This window comes from Mauremys mutica, chromosome 10, assembly GCF_020497125.1.
Source record: "Mauremys mutica isolate MM-2020 ecotype Southern chromosome 10, ASM2049712v1, whole genome shotgun sequence".
NCBI lineage: Eukaryota > Metazoa > Chordata > Testudines > Geoemydidae > Mauremys > Mauremys mutica.
Genome location: NC_059081.1, coordinates 12,781,667 through 12,804,023, shown reverse-complemented (window position 1 = coordinate 12,804,023; position 22,357 = coordinate 12,781,667). Strand labels below are relative to the sequence as shown.

Sequence of the window (22,357 nt, the reverse complement as noted above, 5' to 3'; positions counted from 1 at the left end):
CTCCCCTCCAAATCTAATGTTATGGGAAGTAGTATGGAGTACTGCACAAGGAGTATGGTTTCTGAGCAGGAAGTATACATTATAAATATCTAAACCTGTTCCTGCAATACATTTAAAGCTATTCTGCACATATCCTGCTTATACCAGCTTCATTTTTATTAGGATTTTTGATGGTTAGTCAAATGTTTCTGTCCCTTTTATTTAACTCATTATTATTTAAGAAGCCACATAGTTGTGTAGTATGGGGGGAGTGTCTGTATGTGTATTAATTTTCATGGTGCCATCCATTTTTTCTTTTATCCCATGATAAAAATGAATGACCCCCCTAAATTTAGAAACTTGACTCTAGCCTTGCTGGCATTGCTGCTCCATAATCAACTGACAACCTAAAATAGTTAGTTTGTTTAAAGTATAACAAGAGTGGGTTAGCTGCACAACTCCCATTGACTATGAGGTGAATCTAGTATGTTGGAAAGTTTTAGCTCTGCAACATTTATTTCCCTGTTTGTAGAAGCGTGTTCCCTGCTGTGCATTTCCCTTTCTCTTTGGGGATTTCCATGATTTGTTTAACCTGTTTTGGCCTAAAGTGCGCAAAATTGGGTTCAAATAGTCAGAAGTGCAGCTTCTGCTGACCTACTACTTTGTCAAACCATGATTTAAGTTTTTGTATAAATTCTGCTCTGGGGTATGTTTAGGTGGGAGTTGGGCAGAACAACTCCTAGCATTCGGTCATAAATCTTCCCTTGAAAAACTTGGCTGCAACTGAAGTACAGTCCATCTGTAGCCCTAAAAAATCCCAACTCTTTTGTTTTAGGAACTTTAAAAAAACAAAAACAAAAAAACCCCCCAGAGCCTTAAATTCAAGTCTTGATACAGACACGGTGGTAATGCTCCTCTCTCACAAAACTGGGCAGATGCCATTGCCCTTTTATAGATGATTATGCAGGAGATCAGCCCTTCAAGCTCAAAGACAGCACCTTCTCAACTTGCTTGGGGTTTAAGCCCAGAGTCTTCTCTCACCTCCTTGGCTGTACATTATTGGTGGGCTTTAAATTCAGAACACATAAAAAAGACACGTATCTGGAGCACCAGACAGTAATTAAAGGTAGCATTGAGACGTGTTCCCTGCTCCAACTACCAGTGTGGTGTGTTTTTTACTTTTATTTAATTTATCCCTGTATCCTTCCTGCCTCCTTTGAAAAGCAAGCTGTTAACAGATTATCAGACTTCTGTCACAAGGTCACCTTGCCTGGACCCTTCTTGGATGTGCTGTACCTCAGATCTCCCTTCTATAAAATCATGCGCACAACAGTCACAGCCCAGAACAAAATCTCACTCCTAGGCTCTGGTTTATTAATATACAAATTATATATTGTATTGGTCTGAGATCAAGACGATCAAATTCAATAAAGACAAGTGCAAAGTACTACATTTAGGATGGGAAAAATCAAATATACAACTACAAAATGGGGACTAACTGGCCAGACAGACGTACTGCACAAAAGGATCTGGGGTTACAGTGGATCACAAATTGAATATGAACCAACATATGATGCAATTGTAAAATAGGCTAATAACATTATGGGGTGTTGCATGTAAGACACAGGAGGCAGGTGTGGACAAACTTGGGAGAGTTCAGAGGAGAGCAACAAAAACGATAAAAGGTTTGGAAAAACCTGACCTATGCAGAAAGCTTACAAATCTGGCCATGGTTAGTCATGAGAAAAGAAGACTGAGGAGGGATGTGATAACAATCTTCAAATATGTTAAGGACTGTTATAAAGAGGTCTGTGATCAATTGTTCCTCATGTGCACTGAAGGTAGGACAAGTAGTAAAGGGCTTGATCTGAGCAAGGGAGATTCAGGTTAGCTATTAGGAAAACAGTTCTAACGGTAAGGATAGTTACGCTCTGGAGTAGGCTTCCAAGGAAGGCTGTGGAATCCCCATCATTGGAAATGTTTAAGAACAGGTTGGACAAACACCTGTCGGGGATGGTCTAGGTTTACTGTCTCAGGGCACGGGGCTGGACTAGCTGACCTCTTCCAGACCTACATTTTTTTGATTCTACAGTCCAGCTCTTGTATAGGAACCCTCTGTCCAATCCATGTCTTCTCCTCAGGATTCCACAGTCCCCCAACTAGAAACTACAGATAGTTCTCCCAAACATGACTGGCTTTCACTTTTCAGCTCTAAGGGCTCACATCACCTTCCAGCCGGCCCCCTGATTTGCTTGCCAGCTTCTGGCTATATCCCCCCTCAGGCTCCTTACCTTGTCCCTTGACAGGACGGACCTAACAGCCACAGTTGTTTCCTATGGGAATCTCAATAGTGGAACTCCCAGCACTCTTCCAGTTCACACTCCCAGCTCCCTTTCAGCGTGGGAGCCACCAGCAGTCCTTCCCTAGATCCTAGTTGCTGGAGAGCCTCCCTGCTGAAAACAGGCTGTCATTTACATATGCCAGCAGGTCTGACTTTGAGGGACAGGGAGCAGGTGATAAAGTCCCATGATTTTAGGAAGAAAACCAGACACAAATAGTGCTTGGTGTATGAAGATGCCTTACACGGTGACATGTGCCCAGAGGTCCCTTTTGTGCTGGTTGCTTCACAAACACAGATAGGAGAGGAGACTGAGAGATCTTACAATGTGAAAGACACAGATGAAGTGTTGGATGCAAGGAACAACATGAAAACAAAGAGTGTGGTGGTGATTAGCAAAGTTTTGTTACTTCTATATTTTGTTGTCATTTTAGTGGGTTTTTATACTTTTTGCTTTAGCCTTTGCAACAAAGACTCTAGAATTCAAACTTAGTTGGTTTTGTTGATGCTACAGGGGGTGGAATATAACACAGCTCATTCATCCCAACTGCATTGGCTCTGTGTTGCTGACAATAGTAAAATCTTATTTCTGTTAGTAGGCTAATCAGATATAACTCAAAACATACAAGAGAAGATACGTGCAGTAACCATTTTACAGAGGTACTTCTGTCCCTAAGCATGCTTGAAAACGCTAATCTTTTTCAAACAATGGGAGCCCGTTGAAAGCTGTCATACAACATTTCTTACCTTTTTAAGTGATTGTAAATTTAAAATCACTTTCTGCCACGCACCGTAGGGGGTGGGATTTTTCAAAATGTCTCAGCGTCAGCCTAACTCTGCTCCATTGAAGTCAACGGGAGCAGTGATAAAACTCTCAATGATTACAGTAGGCACAGTTAGGTCAACATTGAGTACTTTGGAAAATGTGCTCCTCAAAGACTTGCATATATAGCTGCTAGTCTGAATTGACACTCTTGTATGTGAAGGACAGGTTGTTGAACTTGCTACTTAAGGAACTAAAAGGCTTGATTCTGCAAAGTGCTGAGGATTCTCAAATGCCATTGTTTCCATCACCATTGACTGAGGGTCAAGTGAAAATCGCCTCTTAAATGTTGCCTCTAGCCTCTTAGAAGGCATCAAGTTCACGTCACCAAACCTTAAAGATGCCATTCTCCTTCTGAAATTTGTTATGAATATTTTTCAGTTTGCTGCTGCCTGTTGAAAATCACTGAAGAAAAGGAATAAATTACTTTAGCCAGTTGTTTTTTTCCTTTTCCTGTAATAAAAACAGCCTCCTCTTCAGCAGAAAACGTTTGACCTAGTGTAAGATTTATCACTTCACTGTAGTAATAACTTCAGAAACAGGCCTTCAGGAGAGTGTACATTCGTCTGTTCAGCATTAAAATACACCTTTTAAATCCAACAGTAAAGAGCCCTTTTAAGGTAACTTACGATTATCGCTAAGAAATAGGGTTCTTTCACTTTTACAGTATTTATATCATTTAAGAAGCTAAATCAGGGGTTCTTGTGTTTAACCAAAGGTTGTACTTTACCAGATATGCAGCTTCTATTGATGACATATTGGAAGAGGAAGAGCATTATGCAGATCAGCTAAAAGAATATCTTTTCTATGCAGAAGCTCTGCGGTAAGTATATTAACATAAAAGATTAGAACCCCTGTACTTCTGTTGCTTTATTTTAATACATGCTCTGCAGATTTGTCTCTATCCTTTACAGTTTTTACTTTTGAAGAAAACATTACACGGTTACGTTCTGAAGTCTGCAAATACCTTGCATCATTTGTTACCCAGTAAGCCAATCAGAGTTAAGTATAGCTGAGCTGCTTAGTAATTCAATGGTAGACAAAATCCAGCTGCTCTAGGAAGTAACATTGTGTGCAGGGCCGGCTCTGGCTTTTTTTGCTGCCCCAAGCGGATAAAAAAAAGGGGGGGGGCGGAGCGGCAAAGCAGGAGGGGAAAAAAACAAAACAAAAAATCTGTGGCGCGACCAGAGCAGCAAAGTCGGGGGGGACACCTGCAGCACGGCCAGAGCGGCAAAGCAGGAGGGGAAAAAACCAACCAAACAAAAAAACCTGCAGCGCGGCTGGAGCAGCGGGGAGGGACCCGCAGCGCGGCCGGAGCGCCAAAGCAGGGAAAGAAAACAAAATAAAAATCTGCAGCAAAGCGGGGGTAGGAGGGAACCTGCAGCAAGGCTGGAGTGGCAAAGCAGGGAAAGAAAACAAAACAAAAAACCTGGAGCATGGCCAGAGCGGCAAATCGAGGGGGGTGGGGGGGAAACCGGTGCGACCGGAGCGGCAAAGCAGGGGGAAAAAAACAACAAAACCCTGCCGGGCAGCCAGAGCCGGGGTGCAGAGGGACTCACTCCCTGTGCTGCAGAGGTGCTGCAGAGTGCGCACCCAGTCTAGTGGGGAAGAAGGAGGGAGTGGGGGGGGGAAGAGAGAGAGAAGGGGGGCGGCCAGGGCTTTAGCTGGGCGCTTGTCCCGCGGTCCCGACCACTGTGCCGCCTGCCGGGAGGGCTCCGCTCCGCTCCAGTCGGCGGAGAGGGAAGAACAGGAGCTGCCCTGCCCAGTTTGCTACAGGGCACTCCCCTCCTCGGCTCTGCCGCCCCCTACAGGGTGGCCGGAGCGGCAAACTTAAAAAAAACAACCGGCCATGCTGCCCTGGGTTTGGGTGGAATGCCGCCCCATAAAATATGCCGCCCCAAGCACCAGCTTGCTCAGCTGGTGCCTGGAGCCGGCCCTGGTTGTGTGTTGATTAAGCTGTGCTCCTCCCTTTGAATCAATGCCCCAGGACAGTCTTCTGCTGGAGGTGCTATCTTCCATTATGAGACACAAAAGAGTCTCTTGCCACTTACAGCTGTTCAAAACTAGGCATGGGAATTTTTTTTAAGTTTCCCAAATAATGTCTGGTTGTGACAGATGCATTCTGCCTCCCTAACCTCCCCTAGTACTCCTTCCTGCCCTAAAGTACTGTGGTTTTTTGCTGTGAACAGTTACAATTGCCACATTCACTAAGGAAGTGGCGACACTTGTGTTTGCAAATCCATTCGTAAAGTTTGCAAAGCACGTTGAGATCCTTCTGAATGAAAGGTGCTGTATAAATTTAGGTACAGTATCACTTTTTACAAACAAAAATTTTTTAGTACACTCTAAGGAATTTGAAGACTCTGGGTTAAGTTACAATGAAAGATATTTTCCTAAGATTAATGTGCATCTTTGCCTGTCACACAGGCACAATGTCCAAAATGACATGTAAACCCTTTCCTACAATTGGAATTTTTACTGTAACGTTGAATGAAACCATTTTACAAGGATGTCCATAGATAGAGGATGGTTTTATATGGCATACAAAATCTTAGTATGAGATTATGGAAAAAGGAGCAGCAGGAGAATATGCTTCGGGTCACTGAAGTATAAAATCACTAACGTACCAGAAAATTTGTGTAGATTGCCACGGACTCGCAGGGGCGAAAGAAAATGCAGGCCTGTTATTTACCAGGCTGCACGTGGCAACAGACTATATTGGTAAGGGATGCAAGGAGAGTGTGGGTTACGATGCAAACTGCAGACACACACACACTAAACTTAATCAGTTTAAAAGTTTTATTGGGGATAATTACAAGGGGTAAGGGAGCAGCGTATGATTAGCTAATAGAGTTAATGAAACTTAAAACACACAATGACTAAAATATCTACTAACAATATTTATAAACAAAGATGCAGCATTTAGTAATAACTGATACTTACAAATACAAACCAACGCATAACGACCGGCAAACGTAGAAGCTCTGTTTGAAACACGTGAGCTGAGAGAGAGGCTTCGAGGTGATCAGGCTCGGTTACGGGCATACACAGGATACACGGGTATACACAGGATACACGGGTATACACAGGATTCGTTTTTCTTTCTCCTCTCCCTGCCTGCACATGGCAGGCAGGCCATAAAGTACCCACAATGACATCATAGAAGTGTCATAGGGGACGGGGCCCAAAACCTGTTTGTGTTCGTTTCTGATTGGCACAAGCAAAGTTTACACCATGTAGGGGAGCAGGTGCCTTAAAGTCTGGCTTCGCCCCCAAAAGGTGAGGAAATGCATATTGTCTTAGAATGCGTTCAACACTGAATGACAAAAGAAGAGGCCAGGGCAATACTGGTATGGCAAGTTTTACAGGATGCAGACAGGAACTCATCTCAACAATTTGTAATTTAGCAGGCTTGCACTAGACTTATGTTTACTGTTATAGGACTATTAAATACAGGCTAGATAAATAAGTGAACACGACATATGCTAAAAAAAAACATTTTAACCTTTTTTTTAAAGCTTCGAAGGTGGTGAAAACGTAGCAAGACAAAACGTTAAATGACAAATTGTTCATTGGTTGTTTTCAGGGCCGTTTGCAGGAAACATGAACTAATGCAGTATGACTTGGAAATGGCTGCTCAGGACCTGGCATCTAAGAAACAACAGTGTGAAGAACTAGCAACAGGAGTGAGTCTGTTTTTCCATTTTCTTCTTCAAGACTTAGATTTTATTTTTTTTTTAAGAGATCTAAACAAGTTAGGGTGCCATCTAAATGGCATTTAACAGATAGATAACGTGGACAGCTGGTTATGATGACAAGTATCACGTGAGCTGTAGATCTTTTAGTAGTTTACACTAATTTTTTTTTCATAGTGATTAATACCATTTGTGTGGGGCTTTTTATATTAAGATCTAGCAAATACAGGCTTGCAGGTAAGGTGCTCTGAAGTGTTTCAAATGAGATGAAATAGAATACTACCAAGACCAAAGTTTCTGGTTAGTTATGGTCATCTAGAGGAAAAAAAATCTTTGTTGTACCTTTTTAAAAGCTTACCATCCTCATTATGAAATGTTAGGTTCACCTTCCCCCGTTGCCCCTCTCTCCGCCCCCCTTCCCCCCTCCCAGGAAAATGGCTGAAATTAGATAATATCTAAAAACAAATATTTGCATTTAATCTGAAAGGTGAATAAACAGAGTAAACAATTACTGCTAAAGTTATTAATATCTTAGTGTAGAATTATTTCACTGTTTTTTCATATCATATGACAAGAAATATTACTTGAAGATTAGAAATTGGTGACTGAAAACAAATTAATTCAATATGGGCCCAGAATGAAGCCCATTAAAGTCAATGGGAGTCATTCCCTTGAGTCCAGTGGTCAGTGGATCAGGCCATAAGAATCTTATCGATCAAAGTATCTGAAGAGAGAAAGTGGGTGAGGTAATACCTTTTCCTGGACCAACTTCTGTTGGTGAGAGAGACAAACTTTCGAGCTAACACAGAGCTCTTCTTTGAGGACATTCCCAGACCTGAAGAAGAGCTCTGTGTAAGCTTGAAAGTGTCTCTCTCTCTCTCTCTCCAACAGAAGTTGGTCCAATAAAGATATTACCTCACCCACCATGTCTCTCTCTAATGTCCTGGGACCAACACGGCTACAACACTGCATACAGCAATGGAAATAATTTGAAGGCAGTTTTTGAAGAGGTTAGAGACTTTATGTGAAGTTTCAGATAGAGGTGTATTTACTAAAAATTGTCTATCCCGATATAATGCTGTCTATCCCGATATAAGAGCCAAAAAATCTTACCATGTTAGAAACCGTGTTATATTGAACTTTCTTTGATCCACCGGAGTACACAGGGCGCCCCCCCCCCTCCCGAGCACCGCTTTACCACACTATTTCCAAATTCGTGTTATATCAGGTGGCGTTATATCGAGGTAGCAGTGTAATATAGGTTTGTTTAACTGTTGGTTTTAATTTGAACTACCATGCCTCTTGCACCCACCTCACAGTAGTACATTTTTCAGTGTCTGAGCTCCACCAGCCAAATATTAATTCTCATTCTACTGGAACAAAGCATTTAGAGCATTTTTCTGTTTGATTTTAGACTCTGAGAACGTTTTCTCTAAAGGGAATGACAAGCAAACTGTTTGGTCAGGAAACTCCTGAGCAAAGAGAAGGCAAGATAAAGGTTCTAGAAGAACAGATACATGAAGGGGAAGAACAACTGAAATCTAAAAATGTGGAGGGCAGGTAAAGGTGGAATTTTTAATATATCCTTGGTGTTTATGAGTTGTCTATAAAAATTCCTGTCATTTACAAGTTGTGAAATTAAGTACAGTACACTCAGTTAGCTCCTGATCTGAGACGGTACCATATGTAAGAGCTGATCGCTTTCCCAGTTACTGAGACCCATTTAATGGCCGACTCCTTGTTTTATGTTCAGCTGGTAATATGTTTAACAGGTGGGCTGTAAGCAAACGAGGATTTGAGCTTTGTAGTGGCTACTTGAATGTAGAATTCAGATGTAGTTTTAGTCCAGTCTATAAATATAGCTCCTGACATTAGAGCTAATAATTCCTTAGAAAGTTTTGTATGAAGGATAGTTGACTTCTGTTTGTGATTAAATGTTTTAGCAAGCTACATTTGAATGACTAAGTCTTAGTTTTCTAACTAGTAGGAACTCACATTGCAAAACCTAGACATTTGTGTCAGAACACATTCATTGTTGTTATAGGAAAGATGAGTGTGCTATCTGTTAGCTGTAATCCTTCCATGCCAAAAGATAAGAAACAGACCAGTTCATACACAGTTCAAAACAACAAAATACTCAATAGAAATTAGGACCCGGTAAATGGAATTCCTTAATCATCTTGACAGAAGTGCTGGACATCTGCTTTTATAGCTCAGGAAACAGTTTTCAAATGAATACTTGTCTAGTTTGTGCAGTGCAGTACAAACAGTAAGCTATGAGTTATTTTACAGTATGAACTTGCCCCTGTTTTGGTTAGGTGTAGCGCTGGAGGCAAATATTGCAGACAAACAAGAAAAGGGAGTATTCTATTCTGAAATAAATTTGCTTCAGCTAAGCTTGTGCCCACTTCCTGCAAACATTCAAACAATCGTACATTACTGACTTAAATGCTCGCGACAAGTGAATTTTAAGAGGGTCTATAGGATTCTCACAGGAAATGAGATGATCTAAGAGGATGCTAAGGCACAAAGCCCCTCAACCAGAGCACTGTATTTAGCGAGGCTGTCAAGGATCCGAATATAAATTCGTTATGAATTATTCATTTAGTTCAGTGGCCACATAGATCTGACTGAAGTTTATCTGTGAAGGTCTCCAGTTTATAAAAAAGTATGTGATTTGCTATTAAAAATCTCTGAAGAACTAGGTGAATTATTGTGGCACACATTCCAACATTAGAGCAAGTAAACATATAAAATGAGGATCCCATCCACGGTGCATAGAAAAGACTCTGATCCAACTCGTAGACTATAAAAGTGTAGCACTTCAGGTTTTGACAAAGGCAGAGTCCTTCTCCAGATAATTTCAGTAGAAGCTGGCTGGGGCCCATAATTTATTAAGTATTTTTTAAAAACATTCACATTAACAAAACTATATTGTTTTCATTTCAGAGAGTTTGTGAAAAGTGCCTGGACAGATATTGAACGCTTCAAAGAGCAAAAGAATCATGACTTGAAAGAGGCCCTCATAAGTTATGCTGTGATGCAGATTAGTATGTGCAAAAAGGTAGGTTTTGCTTCTGACGGATAGGACAAATATGTAAATAGTAGTAGGGGACCCAGGGGCAGATCTGTAACAAATGAGAGAACTGCTGTTGCAGAAGGCTGGAAATCAATCGAGTAGGAGCTGCAGCATAGTCCATCTTGCATGCAAGATGCCATATCCTTGCTGCCTACTCTTTCTTCCTGGCATGCACTGAGGTTAAGAGAGATTCTCCTGTGTTGGTAACAGTTTGCATTAAACAGTGTGGACCAAATCCTCAGTCTTTTCCCCATCCTTATATATGTAAAGTTCCTATTAGTCAGTGGGAGTTTTGCATTGCTTAAGTCTACAGGTAATGTATGCAAACATGTCACATTTATTTATTTGTTGCAAGGTTCCTTTGTTTAGAATAAGCAAAAATCACTTTTTTTCAAAAAGGGAATTCAAGTTTGGACAAACGCAAAAGAGTGCTTCAGCAAGATGTGATTATCCAGAAACTAATTTCTCCTCAACAAAGTGCCAGAGAACAGAAGCACAAGTGCACAATCACAGATACTAAGTTGCTACATGACCTACATATAAATCATGAAATAAATGAGTTGAGTAAATACAGTTTTCTTTATGCTGATTGTAGTTGTGTTAATAGAGGACAAAAAGGAAATGTCCTTAAATCTTTAGTCCCTAACAGTTACTTTTGTGGCATATTTTACATGTAGCAAATAATTGAGGGCAAAGGGGTTAATGAAAGCTGCAGTTGTACATTGAGGCAAAGGCTTTAGGGAAAGTCCAGACTAACCCAAAAAAGTGTAGTGTCATCCACAACTGAACTGTTCTCTGTGTGTATCTTCTGAACCATCACATTCCGCTTTAGATCATCTCTCAATGCCCGCTTTCAGCCTTGCTGGTTAGGATTTGTAATACTCTGGGGGGGGGGGGGGAGATGTTTGTTTGCTTTTTAATGGTGCACACACAGTTGTGTTCTTGAGGTTTACACCATAAGAAAACAAAAACTGAATTCATTGTACTGCTTAGGGTTCATAGTTACATGGCTGTGCATCTCCAAGGAGAAATTTGTTTTTTTCGAAATTCAGGTTAAACACAGTCTCAAACTTCTGAGATTTTTTTCATACCCTCTACAGTAGAGGAATTGAACAACAGGTCTCTACCATACTCCTCAGTTATTGTTTCCCATTAGACTGTTAATACTGACATTGATCTGTCATCTAATTTTCTACTACTAGTAAAGGAGAAAACTGAGCAACAGGGCCGAACTCAGACCTGGTATAATCAAGTGCAACTTCAACTCACTTTATGGAAACCGCTTACCCCAGGTGTAAATGCGGGCGTGTTTTCAAAACTGCAGTTATTGTTTAGCTCTAGCAATAGTCACCTTTAAAATGAATATGTGGAACATCAGAATAGCTGGTTTTCTTTTGAATATTTAAGATTTGTGGTGCTCTGCAGGCTTGGCTTGCTCTTGAAACACCATATTTCAATATTGCAGATACATACCTGTGAACCGATTTTACAGATACCTACATTAATGTGGTTCTTTACTGTTTTGGCTGTAACATTTAAATTTATTCATCTGCAATTTAAATCTGTTAGACTGAGCTATTTGTCCTTATGATACGATACGTTCAAGAGCCAAACATTTTTATTTCTTGCTAGCTTTGCAGAATCTTAAGTATGAGATGCTGTTTCTAATTATACCAGAAAAAAAAAACCAAAACAAAGAAACCCCACCACTACTCTGTCCTGGGGCCTTTCTACATGTTTAAAATGTCCCTGGAATTTGCCAGACCTAATGAGTAATCCAAAAGAAGATTTGCAGTAATACTTACTTGAGTCACGTATGATTGTTTATTATATACTACAAATAACACTAATTGTCAGATACTGATTTAATGTATGCCAAAAGTCTTTAAATTTGCTATACCTTATATAATGTATCCATTCATTTTTCAAATACCAGATCCTGTGTTTTGCTGTGGCATTATCTGTTAAATCATTAAGAGCTGGTGTAGGCTAAGCTCTGAATTATTTAAAAGGTTAAACATCAGTTTATACTTTTAGCTCCTCTACCTTTTCAAGGCAAATGATAATGACAAATCTATGTCATCCTCTGAAGTGATGTTGAGCAGAAAGAGTCTCTCCTTTTTTAATATTTTACAGAAATACAAAATCATTCCATTTTAAAGAACTGTAGTATTCAGGTCCTATAACAAGTAGAGGAAGGACTTGTACATTCCAGAAACCAGGATTTGCTTATCTAGAGTATCCAGTAAACATTCTAGACTAGTGGTGCCTTAATCCAATACCAGGAGGCACTTGGAGTAAATATTTTTCATGCACTTTGATTTTGTTTGATAGATCTTTCTGGTGCCTCTTTTTCCCCCCATTTCACATTCTGTACAACTTACTAAATGTATTATATGCTTTTTTTTCTTGCTAGTTGTATTAAATTTGAGAAGGGAACAAAACTGTTCTTGTAAGCTTTGTGCCAAATATGCTAAATAAAACTGTTCTTTGATATTTTTGTTGTGTTGTTCTTTTGCAAAATATTTTATTTTAGATTTTCCAGTTTTGAAAACGATTGCTCCATATTTGGGTTCAGATTTTTGCACTGGTTGGGCCTTAAAAGAACATTGCAGAGATTAGGCTCCAAAGTTGGGTTTAATATTTTGTTTTTTAGAAATCACTAAGTGACTGACTTGCTTTTTATGTAAAGAAGCTAGTGTCTGGCTAAGGGTGAAACTAGATTTCTGTTGAAAGTTAATTTTTGGCCCCACCCAATCTTGATAGAATGGAGCCACGTGAGTTTCATATGTACCGTTGCCTTACTCGGGGTAAAACTTTTTTTTTTAAAGGTTTAATCAAATCTGACAAAACTTGGACGAGACAAAAGTGTAAAGATTGAGGTCAATTTCTGTGACCTTGGCTTAGAAACTCTATATTTGTTGGTCTTGGCAACCACTGGTGGCTTTGCCAAATTTTGAAAGGGACAGTCTCTTTTTTTAACAGCAGTTTCCATGTTGCTAATAAGGTCCACATAACAAATGCACTTTAGAAAACACATACTTTGTGAAGTACACATCTACCTTGATATAACGCTGTCCTTAGGAGCCAAAAAATCTTACCACGTTATAGGTGAAACTGTGTTATATTGAACTTACTTTGATCCACCGGAGTACACTGTGCAGCCCCACCCTCCCGGAGTACTGCTTTACCACATTATATCCAAATTTGTGTTATATCGGGTGGCGTTATATCGAGGTAGTGGTGTATGCACAGCCATGATGCAGGCTGCATAATCCACAAAATACCTTTTACACCTTAAGAACAGTTCTGAAATCCCTGCCCTTGGCTTAATTCTTAATTTGTCCACAGTTACAAAATTATTAGCGGAACAGACCAAAATGCTGCTATGATGAAGTGTCTATATAGACCAGTGGTTCTCAACCTATTTATCATTGTGGGCCGCATATGCAGCTCTCTGTGTGTTATGTGGGCCGCATCCACACAATATATATACTACCTGAATAGCTTTCTAATGACTGACTTAAGCTACTGCCTTGGTTCAAGGCAGATTTCTTACCAATCTTTTTTTCTTCCCAGCCATGGCTGGTGTTCTCTGTCAGGCCCTTCCATAGAATTACAAAGTGCTGGTTTCCCTTGTCTTCCTAGGGAAGATCTTTGCCTAAAACGGGAACTGAATGTAGGTGAGAAACCTGAGACTTCAACCCCCCTGGTTGAAGGACTCATCTTTCTCAGCTTGCAAGATTTCTGGCCCGCTGTGTCTAGCCACAAGATGGCTTCTTTCTCCTTCAGTCTTACCAAACTCACTGTTTAGTCCCCAGACCCAGGATGACCTCATCCTGTTCTTCCCTTTCTGTGGGTTTCCCATGCCCATGCTGATTTTGTATGTAAATAGGGCTTCCATTCATTGTTTTGGTTCCCCAGTGCTACCTTCTCTCCTGCCTGGGAGAAAACATGTTTCTTCCCGTGTTTAGTTACAGACTTTAAAGCATAATATCTCCTTTAGCTCACGTAGCAAAGGCCAGTATGTTTGTAGCTGACCCACCAAGTTTCTAGTCTCTGCTCCACAAGGGCACCTTTGTAATGTAGTATTGTCTACGTTGCAGCTGTCTGATCAAACTGCTCCATCATCAACATCTTCCAGTGCTGGCAGGTGCATGACATCTATCACGGAAATGGGTTACAGTGTTTCCTTCTGCTTATAAGTTGTCTGATCAGCTCTGTTTAAAAAAACCCATGATTTGCAAGATATTAAGGCACTTTTCATGCATGAGTTTCTATAATTTGCATCCTTTCTCAATACTTGGGTGAGGTGATTGGGATGCATTTCTCCACTGACTCTTTAGCATCACTCAGTTTTATTGCTATCTTCAGAGGAAATAAAGCCCTTGGCTGTCTCCATATTTGACCATTTTAAAATTGCACAATATGCCCAAACGTCCTGGCCTTGATGAAGTCTACCTACCATTGTGATGTATTTCCTTTGCTAGGAGTCCTTTTTCATGGCTGGGCATGAAAAATATCACTCTATTGCCATTGTGTTTCAATGTCTTGCAGAGAGAGAGAGAGACCACTTGATGAAGGATGTTGAAAAACTGAGGCGGGCCAGAAAAAAGAGAGAATTACAAAATTTTAATTACTACACTATCAGAAAAATCCCTTGGTGTTCCTCTTCATAGCGGTGGTGCAGTGATCTGAATCTGATCATCCCTGCATTGGTGATGAGCTGAGATAAGAGAATTCTTCTTAGAAGTGCTGTTTGACACCAGACCAGAAGGAAGGAAATATTAATTTTATTGGAGGTGCCTAGGAGCCTCAGTCATGGATCAGGTGCTGCACAAATATAACAAAAACACAATACTTCCCCCCCACCCCAAAGAATTTACACGCATGAGGTATCAAGCTTCATTTTGACGTCTTCTCAGGCCGTTGCATCTTTGCCTCTTTCCAATCCATCTCAATCAAAGCCATATATTGTATGTTAGACGATGACCCTTGTCCTTTAGAGCCAAAGAATACTATCTGGGAAATCTACCATTATCAAGTGCTTTCATGGCTTTTTCTCTACTCTCAGTTCTGAGGTGTTTTTCTTGGAAAGGCAGACTAAATTAGCAGTGACATCGCTTATGGGGTTGTATTGTATGTTTGCATTCCACCAGTACTCAAAGGTCCCGGTCAAACTGTAAGCACTGTGCCAACACATAGTGAGAGGCAGGTGCTGCTTTACAGAGCTTACAAGCTAAATACACCGGACCAACAAAAGGGGATGAGAGGCAGAGAGGTAACAAGATATGCTCATGGTCACAGAGCAGAGGCAGAGCCAGGAATTGAATCTACGACTTCCTAAAATATAGGAGGGGTAGGCAACCTATGGCATGCATGCTGCTTTCAGTGGCACTCACGCTGCCCGGGTCCTGGCCACCGGTCCGGGGGCCTCCGCATTTTAATTTAATTTTAAATGAAGCTTCTTAAACATTTTTAAAACCTTATTTACTTTACATACAACAATAGTTTAGTTGTATATTATAGACTTATAGAAAGAAACCTTCTAAAAACATTAAAATGTGTTACTGGCACGCGAAACCTTAAATTAGAGTGAATAAATGAAGACTCGGCACACCACTTCTGAAAGGTTGCCGACCCCTGTGATAGGACATTAACTCCTAATTTAGTGCCTTATTCCTTAGGCCACCCAGCCTCGCAACAGTGGAAGGAGTGATTGTCATAAATACTTTGGACACAAGTTGGTTTAAACATTCATCATAATTCAGGAGAAAAAGGGTCTGGCCTTGGGTTCATGGCACAGGATTGGGAGCAGGGATTCCAGTTCTAGCTCTGCCACTGCCTCCCTGTGTGACTCACCTTCATTAGAAACAAGAGGGATGCCTGCCAGGTGCTGAAGTGACTGATTCCTAAAAAACTAAGCTTAGAATGTTCCAAAACTGAGCATACGTGGTGACCCCTGTGGGCTAGGGCCTGTGTGTCAGTGAGCGTGAGGACAGTGCCTAACATACTGGGAGGTGACACCAGAATGCAAACAATAGTAGCTGGTTCCGGCTTCATTTACAATTACAGCTGTGTTTGAAGCTGATGTGGAGATGAGCACAATGTCTTAAAAAGAATTTTGCTCTACACTGGTAAGATTTGTGGGTGGCAAACTCTAGCAACTCTGATTAAATGAGAAGCAGAACTGTCAGTCTGCAACGCTGCATTTTTTTAAAAACAGAACCTGCTTGAACCTGGGGTGGGCGGGGAAGCTGCATCTACCTTGATGGGCTTTATAACTCAGGATAAAGCCCAGAGCCTGAGCATGCAAACACTCATGTGACTAGTCCCATGGATCCAGCAGCACAACTCGTATGAGTAATGCTAACTCACAGACCAGTTACAAGCTTCTCCATATTAATTCAGTGAGCTGTGATGATTATCTTGTTTACTTACAGTAAATGTTTTGACAGACAAATCGGTTTCTTTACATATCCTGGCACATGATGAAAACAATCAGTCTCGCTTTAGAAAATAGCTGCATATAATTGAATGTCAATAATCTACGTCTGTTTAGCATTCTGGTAAAGTTCAGTGTGCATAGATGGAATTAATGTAGCAAAAAGAAAAATACAATTTAGCTCGCCCTCTTGTGTCTCTCAGAAGTAATTCTGATTGGGCTAATGTAAACTATACACAAAATACTGCAGCCATTTGCTGCTGTCTATAGCAGTAATACAAATATTTAGTTGCTAGTCTGATAATGTTCTCTAGAAAGCATATTAAATATTTTAAATATAAAGAGGCACTGTATATGGCTGTAGTAATGAACTCAAAATATCACTGATTAATTCCATTGACTTCAGTGTTGTTAACTACAAATTAATTGGATGCAGTGTGTTTTAGAATGATTGTACGTAACCAACCAACCTTGGCTCTCACATGTGTGTGCAGTTCCATTGACACAGTGGGAGTCCTGCATATAGCTCTGAGGACAGAATTTATCCCATAGTTTTTCATCTAGTGCTAATTTCCTTTGGCTAGATTAACAATTGCCTGTGAGATTCATAGAATATCAGGGTTGGAAGGGACCTCAAGAGGTCATCTAGTCCAACCCCCTGCTCAAAACAGGACTAATCCCCAGAGAGATTTTTGTCCCAAACCCCTAAATGGTCCACCTAAAGGATTGAATTCTCAACCCTGGGTTTAGCAGGCCAATGCTCAAACCACTGAGCTAGCCCTCCCCCCTTCATATGTTCTAAGGTCAGAAGGGACCATCGTGACCATCTAGTCTGCCCCAGGGCTGGTGCAAGGATGTTTCATGCCCTAGGCGAAACTTCCACCTTGCGCCCTCCCCCTTCCCTGCGCCCCTGCCCTGAGCACCCCCCCCCTGCAGCAGCTCCACCCTGAGGCGCCCCAGCTCACCCCTGCTCCGTCTCCATCCCGAGCACGCCATTGCTGCTTCACTTCTCTTGCCTCCCAGGCTTGTGGCGCCTAAGCTGATTGGCGCCACAAGCCTGGGAGGCGGGAGAAGTGAAGTGGCCACAGCGTGCTCGGGGAGGAGGTGAGGCAGGGGTGAGCTGGGGTGGGGAGTTCCCCTGCGTGCCACCCCCCACCCCTTACTTGCTGCAGGTGGCCCTCCCCGCACTCCCCTGCCCCAGTTCCCTCCGCCTAAATGCCGGTGGTGACTAGGGCGGCCGAAGATCCGGCTGCCGCGGTCACTGCCAAAGAAAATGGCGCCCCCCAAATTCTAGCGCCCTAGGCGACCGCCTAGGTCGCCTAAATGGTTGCCCCAGCCCTGATCTGCCCTACTGCATAACACAGGCCATATTGCTTTTTGAACTACAACATATATTTTAGAAAGCCATCCAATCTGGATTTAAAAAGCCACGTCTATGCTACCCACCGGATTGGCGGGTAGTAATCGATCTATCGGGGATCGATTTATCACGTCTCAGCTAGACACAATAAATCGATCCCCGAATTGACGCCCGTACTCCACCTCAGCAGGAGGAGTAATCGGAGTCAACGGGGGAGCCGCAGCAGTCGACTTGCCGCTGTGAGGACGGCCAGGTAAATCGAACTAAGATAGTTCAACTTCAGCTACGCGAGTAGCGTAGCTGAAGTTGTGTATCTTAGGGCTTGGCTACACTTGAAAGTTGCAGCGCTGGGAGTTACAGCGCTGGTCGTGCAGCTGTGCAGGGCCAGCGCTGGTGTGTGGCCACACTCACAGCTACCAGCGCTGGTGTGTGGCCACATTTGCAGCATTTACAGCGCTGTTGTGAGTGCTGCGTTATGGGCAGCTATCCCAGCATTCAAGTGGCAACAACGTGCTTTTCAAAAGAGGGGGGTGGAGGGTGGTGTACTGTGACAGGGAGCGGGGAAGATAGAGAGAGTGGATTTTTGGAGCCAACACTGTGTGTTAGCTTCCCTGGATTGAAAAATCACAAAATGTTCGCGAACCCTTAGTCTTAATTGCAAACAGCCTGCATCCAATGCTGTTTCTCTGTCAAGCAAACTGCTTGCCTCTCATTTGATCGTTCACAGCCAGGTACGGATAGCTCCTGTTTGCTGTGATCAGTGTTTGTTTTTTAGATAAGCAGTTCAACGGAGCTCCGATCGGAGTTCACAACAAAACAAAGAGAGGCTGCATAACAAAACAAAGGAAGTAATTTAGTTAAAAGCATTCTGGGATATCTCCTCATTCCCTGGAGGCCAATAAAAGCGCTGGTGTGTGTCCACACTTGATGAGCAGCGCTGGATCACCAGCGCTGCAATCGCTACACCCCAACCTGGCCAGGTGTACAGACAGCGCTGCAGCCAGGGAGTTGCAGCGCTGGATGTGCCTTGCAGGTGTGGACGGTTACTAATTGCAGCGCTGGAAAGCCTCTACCAGCGCTGCAACTTGCAAGTGTAGCCAAGCCCTTAGATCAATTTCTGCCCCGCCCCCCCCCCAAGTGTAGACCAGCCCAAAGTTTCCAGTGCTGGAAAATCCACCATACTTCTTGGTAAACTGATCCAATGACTGTTAAAAATGTGTGCCTCATTTCAAGTATGAAGTTATTTAGCTTCAGCATCCAGTCATTAGACCTTTGTCTGCTAAGTTGCAGAGCTCTGTCTTACCAAATTCCTATTCCACATGTAGATGCTTACAGACTGTAATCAAGTGGCCCCCTTCTTTCTGATAAGCTAAACAGGGTTGAGCTCCTTCAGTCTCTTATAAGTAAGATTGACCAAAATAGTGGGAAATGCTCTCGTGTTATTTTCTGATCCTCCTCAGTTTTTCAACATCCTTCATCAAGTGTGGACACCAAAACTGGTCATAGTATTTCAGTAGAGGTCTCACCAGTGCCAAATACAGGGGTAATATAATTCTCTACTCCTGCTTGCTATTCCCCTATTTATGCATCCAAGGATCTCATTAGCCCTTTTGGCCACGGCATCATATTAGGAACGAACATTCAGCATTTTAGCCAGCATGACACCCTAGTCTTTTTCAGAGTCACTGTTTCCCAGGATGGAGTCTCCCATCCTTTTAGTATGGCTTACGTTCGTTGTCCCCGAAAGGATGACATTGTTGGCCATATTGCAATGCATATTGTTTGTTTGCTCACAGTTTACCATGCAATCCAGAGTACTCTATATCAGTGACCTGTTCTCTTCATCGTTTACTATTCCCCAAATCTTTGTGTCATCTGAAAACTTTCAGTGATGATTTTGTTTTCTTCCAGGTCATCGATAAAATATTAAATAGAGTAAGGCCACGAACCAATCCCTGAGGGACCTCATTAGAAACACACCTGCTTGATGATGATTCCGCATATACAATTACATTTTGAGACCTAGCAGTTAACCAGTTTTTAATCCATTTAATGAGTGCCAGTGCTGATTTTTGTCTCATTCTAGTTTCTTAATCAAAATGCTGTGTGGTACCTAATCAAATGCCTTATTAAATAGTCCAGGTATATTACATCAACACTATTACCTTTTATCAACCAAACTTGTAAACTCAGCAAAAAATATCGTTAGTTTGCGAAGATCTATATTCCATAAACCTGTGTTGATTGGCATTAATTATATTGCCCCCCTCAATTCTTTATTAATCAAGCCCTGTGTGATCCACTCCATTATTTTCCTTGGCATCAATGTCAGGCTGACAGGCCTATAATTATCTGGATCATCCCATTTAACCTTTTAAAATTCTGGCATAACATTAGGTTTCTTCCAGTCCTCTGGACTTTTCCCACTGTTCCAAGACATGTTGAAAATCAACATTAACAACCCAGAGAGCTCATCAGTCAACTCTTAACTTGCATTCAGGAGGTTTTTTTAATCTGGAGTTGCTAGTTTAAAAATGGCGGTCTTTATTAGCTACTGTTTAATATCCTCCTGTGTTACTGTCGGAATGGAAAGTATTTCATCCTCATCCTCGTGATATGAATACATCATCTAGCTTTTACCCAAACACAGAACAGAACTATTTACTAAATACTTCTGCCTTTTCTGCATTATTGACAATTGTACCATTTCCATCTAGTAATGGACCAATTCCATTGTTAGAATTCCTTTTGTTCTTAGTATACTTTAAACTCTCGTTTATTGTCCCTAAATCAGCAGGCCATTGATTTTTCTTTGTGACCTTTTGTTTCCCTGATCAATTTTCTACAATTCCTAGTTTCTCATTTATATTCATGCTATAAACTTCTCTGTTTTTCCATTTATTATATTTTTAAAGCTGGTTTTACTTCCCCTCTAAGCCAGGTTGTTTTGTGTTTTTGTTTTTTGTTTCAACCTATATAACCTTTCTCAGTTGTGGATTTTGGGGCATTTTAATCAAATAATCTTTAGAAGTTCTCAATTATCATTCACATTTTTCTATTCAGTTTCTTTCTCCCATGTGATTTTGGCTCATGATCACTTTCAGCTTCATGAAATTGGTGCTTTAAAAGGGCTATGTATATATATATCACTGGTTTGGAATCGATTCTCTTTACACACAAAAATGATCATTTGCCACATAAGCACCCACTAATTTTTACTTCTGTAATCCATTCCCCTTTCTCTGTGAAGACAAAGTCTAATATAGAATTCTCCTGCGTTGGATAAAACACTTTTTGAGTTAAGAAATTATCATGTATTATAATTAGAAATTCTGAAGAAATGTTAGTACTATTAATGTAAGATCTCCAGCATATGTCACTCAGATTGAAGTCCCCCATTAATGATGCAGCTTCTTTTCTATACGTTATAGATAGGTCATAAGGAGCCAGTTGTCCTGTTCCCTGGTGTGATTTGGTGGTCTGTAGCAGACACCAACCCCTACCCTGTCTCTCAGGACATAGATCCATAAGCATTCAAGTTCATTTGCTTCCTAGTTGTTGATGAATTGGAAACTGGTAATGCCATCTTTGACACCCAGTGCCATTCTCCCTCCCCTTTTTGCCACTCGATCGTCCCTAAATAGGTTATAGTAATTGATTTTAGCATTCATTCATGTGAATCTTCCCACCAGGTTTCAGTATATCAAGAAGGTTGAATTTGCACTTATAAATGAACAATTCCAATTCCTTTTGTTACCCAGGTTCCTAGCTTTGGTACATACGGAATTAGAGAATTTCACTTCACATCCCTTTTTTTCACCCTCCCCTCGTGTTGTTTGTTTAATGCCTTTCTGACTACACAGGACAACCAGTCCCCTAGAAGATTGGCTACTTCTACTGATCCTACTGAGCAGGAGGGCATCCTAATTCTGCCCCCTTCTCCCCATAAGAGGTGGACCAATGTTCCACAAAACCCAAACCCTCTACTTTACACTACTTACTCACCCAGCTGTACATTTCCAGAATCTTCTGCCTTCTGTCTTCCTTAAGAACATAAGAACATAAGAACATAAGAGAGGCCGTACCGGGTCAGACCAAAGGTCCATCTAGCCCAGTATCTGTCTACCGACAGTGGCCAATGCCAGGTGCCCCTGAGGGAGTGAGCCTAACAGGCAATGATCAAGTGATCTCTCTCCTGCCATCCATCTCCATCCTCTGACGAACAGAGGCTAGGGACACCATTCTTACCCATCCTGGCTAATAGCCATTTATGGACTTAGCCACCATGAATTTATCCAGTCCCCTTTTAAACATTGTTATAGTCCTAGCCTTCACAACCTCCTCAGGTAAGGAGTTCCACAAGTTGACTGTGCGCTGCGTGAAGAAGAACTTCCTTTTATTTGTTTTAAACCTGCTGCCTATTAATTTCATTTGGTGACCCCTAGTTCTTGTATTATGGGAATAAGTAAATAACTTTTCCTTATCCACTTCCTCAACATCACTCATGATTTTATATACCTCTATCATGTCCCCCCTTAGTCTCCTCTTTTCCAAACTGAAGAGTCCTAGCCTCTTTAATCTTTCCTCATATGGGACCCTCTCTAAACCCCTAATCATTTTAGTTGCTCTTTTCTGAAC

General features: G+C 41.5%; 2 protein-coding genes across 3 annotated transcripts in view; one reads left to right on the top strand and one right to left on the bottom strand.

Moving 5' to 3' along the window:
• SNX4 (sorting nexin 4) overlaps positions 1-12,410 on the top strand; it is a 58,008-nt gene extending 45,598 nt beyond the window's left edge. For both annotated transcript variants that reach the window (XM_045032024.1, XM_045032023.1), the window contains exons 10-14: positions 3,874-3,963; positions 6,727-6,826; positions 8,250-8,395; positions 9,785-9,899; positions 10,314-12,410. In XM_045032024.1, the coding sequence (XP_044887959.1) occupies positions 3,874-3,963; positions 6,727-6,826; positions 8,250-8,395; positions 9,785-9,899; positions 10,314-10,361 (499 nt within the window). In that variant the 3' untranslated portion in view covers positions 10,362-12,410. The remainder of the gene's footprint in view (positions 1-3,873; positions 3,964-6,726; positions 6,827-8,249; positions 8,396-9,784; positions 9,900-10,313) is intronic.
• The window catches only part of LOC123378359 (TGF-beta receptor type-2-like), a 148,159-nt gene that overhangs the window by 120,226 nt on the left and 5,576 nt on the right, over positions 1-22,357 (bottom strand). Inside the window, exon 2 of the mRNA XM_045032018.1 lies at positions 21,725-21,766. Coding sequence (XP_044887953.1) covers positions 21,725-21,766 — 42 coding nt within the window. The remainder of the gene's footprint in view (positions 1-21,724; positions 21,767-22,357) is intronic.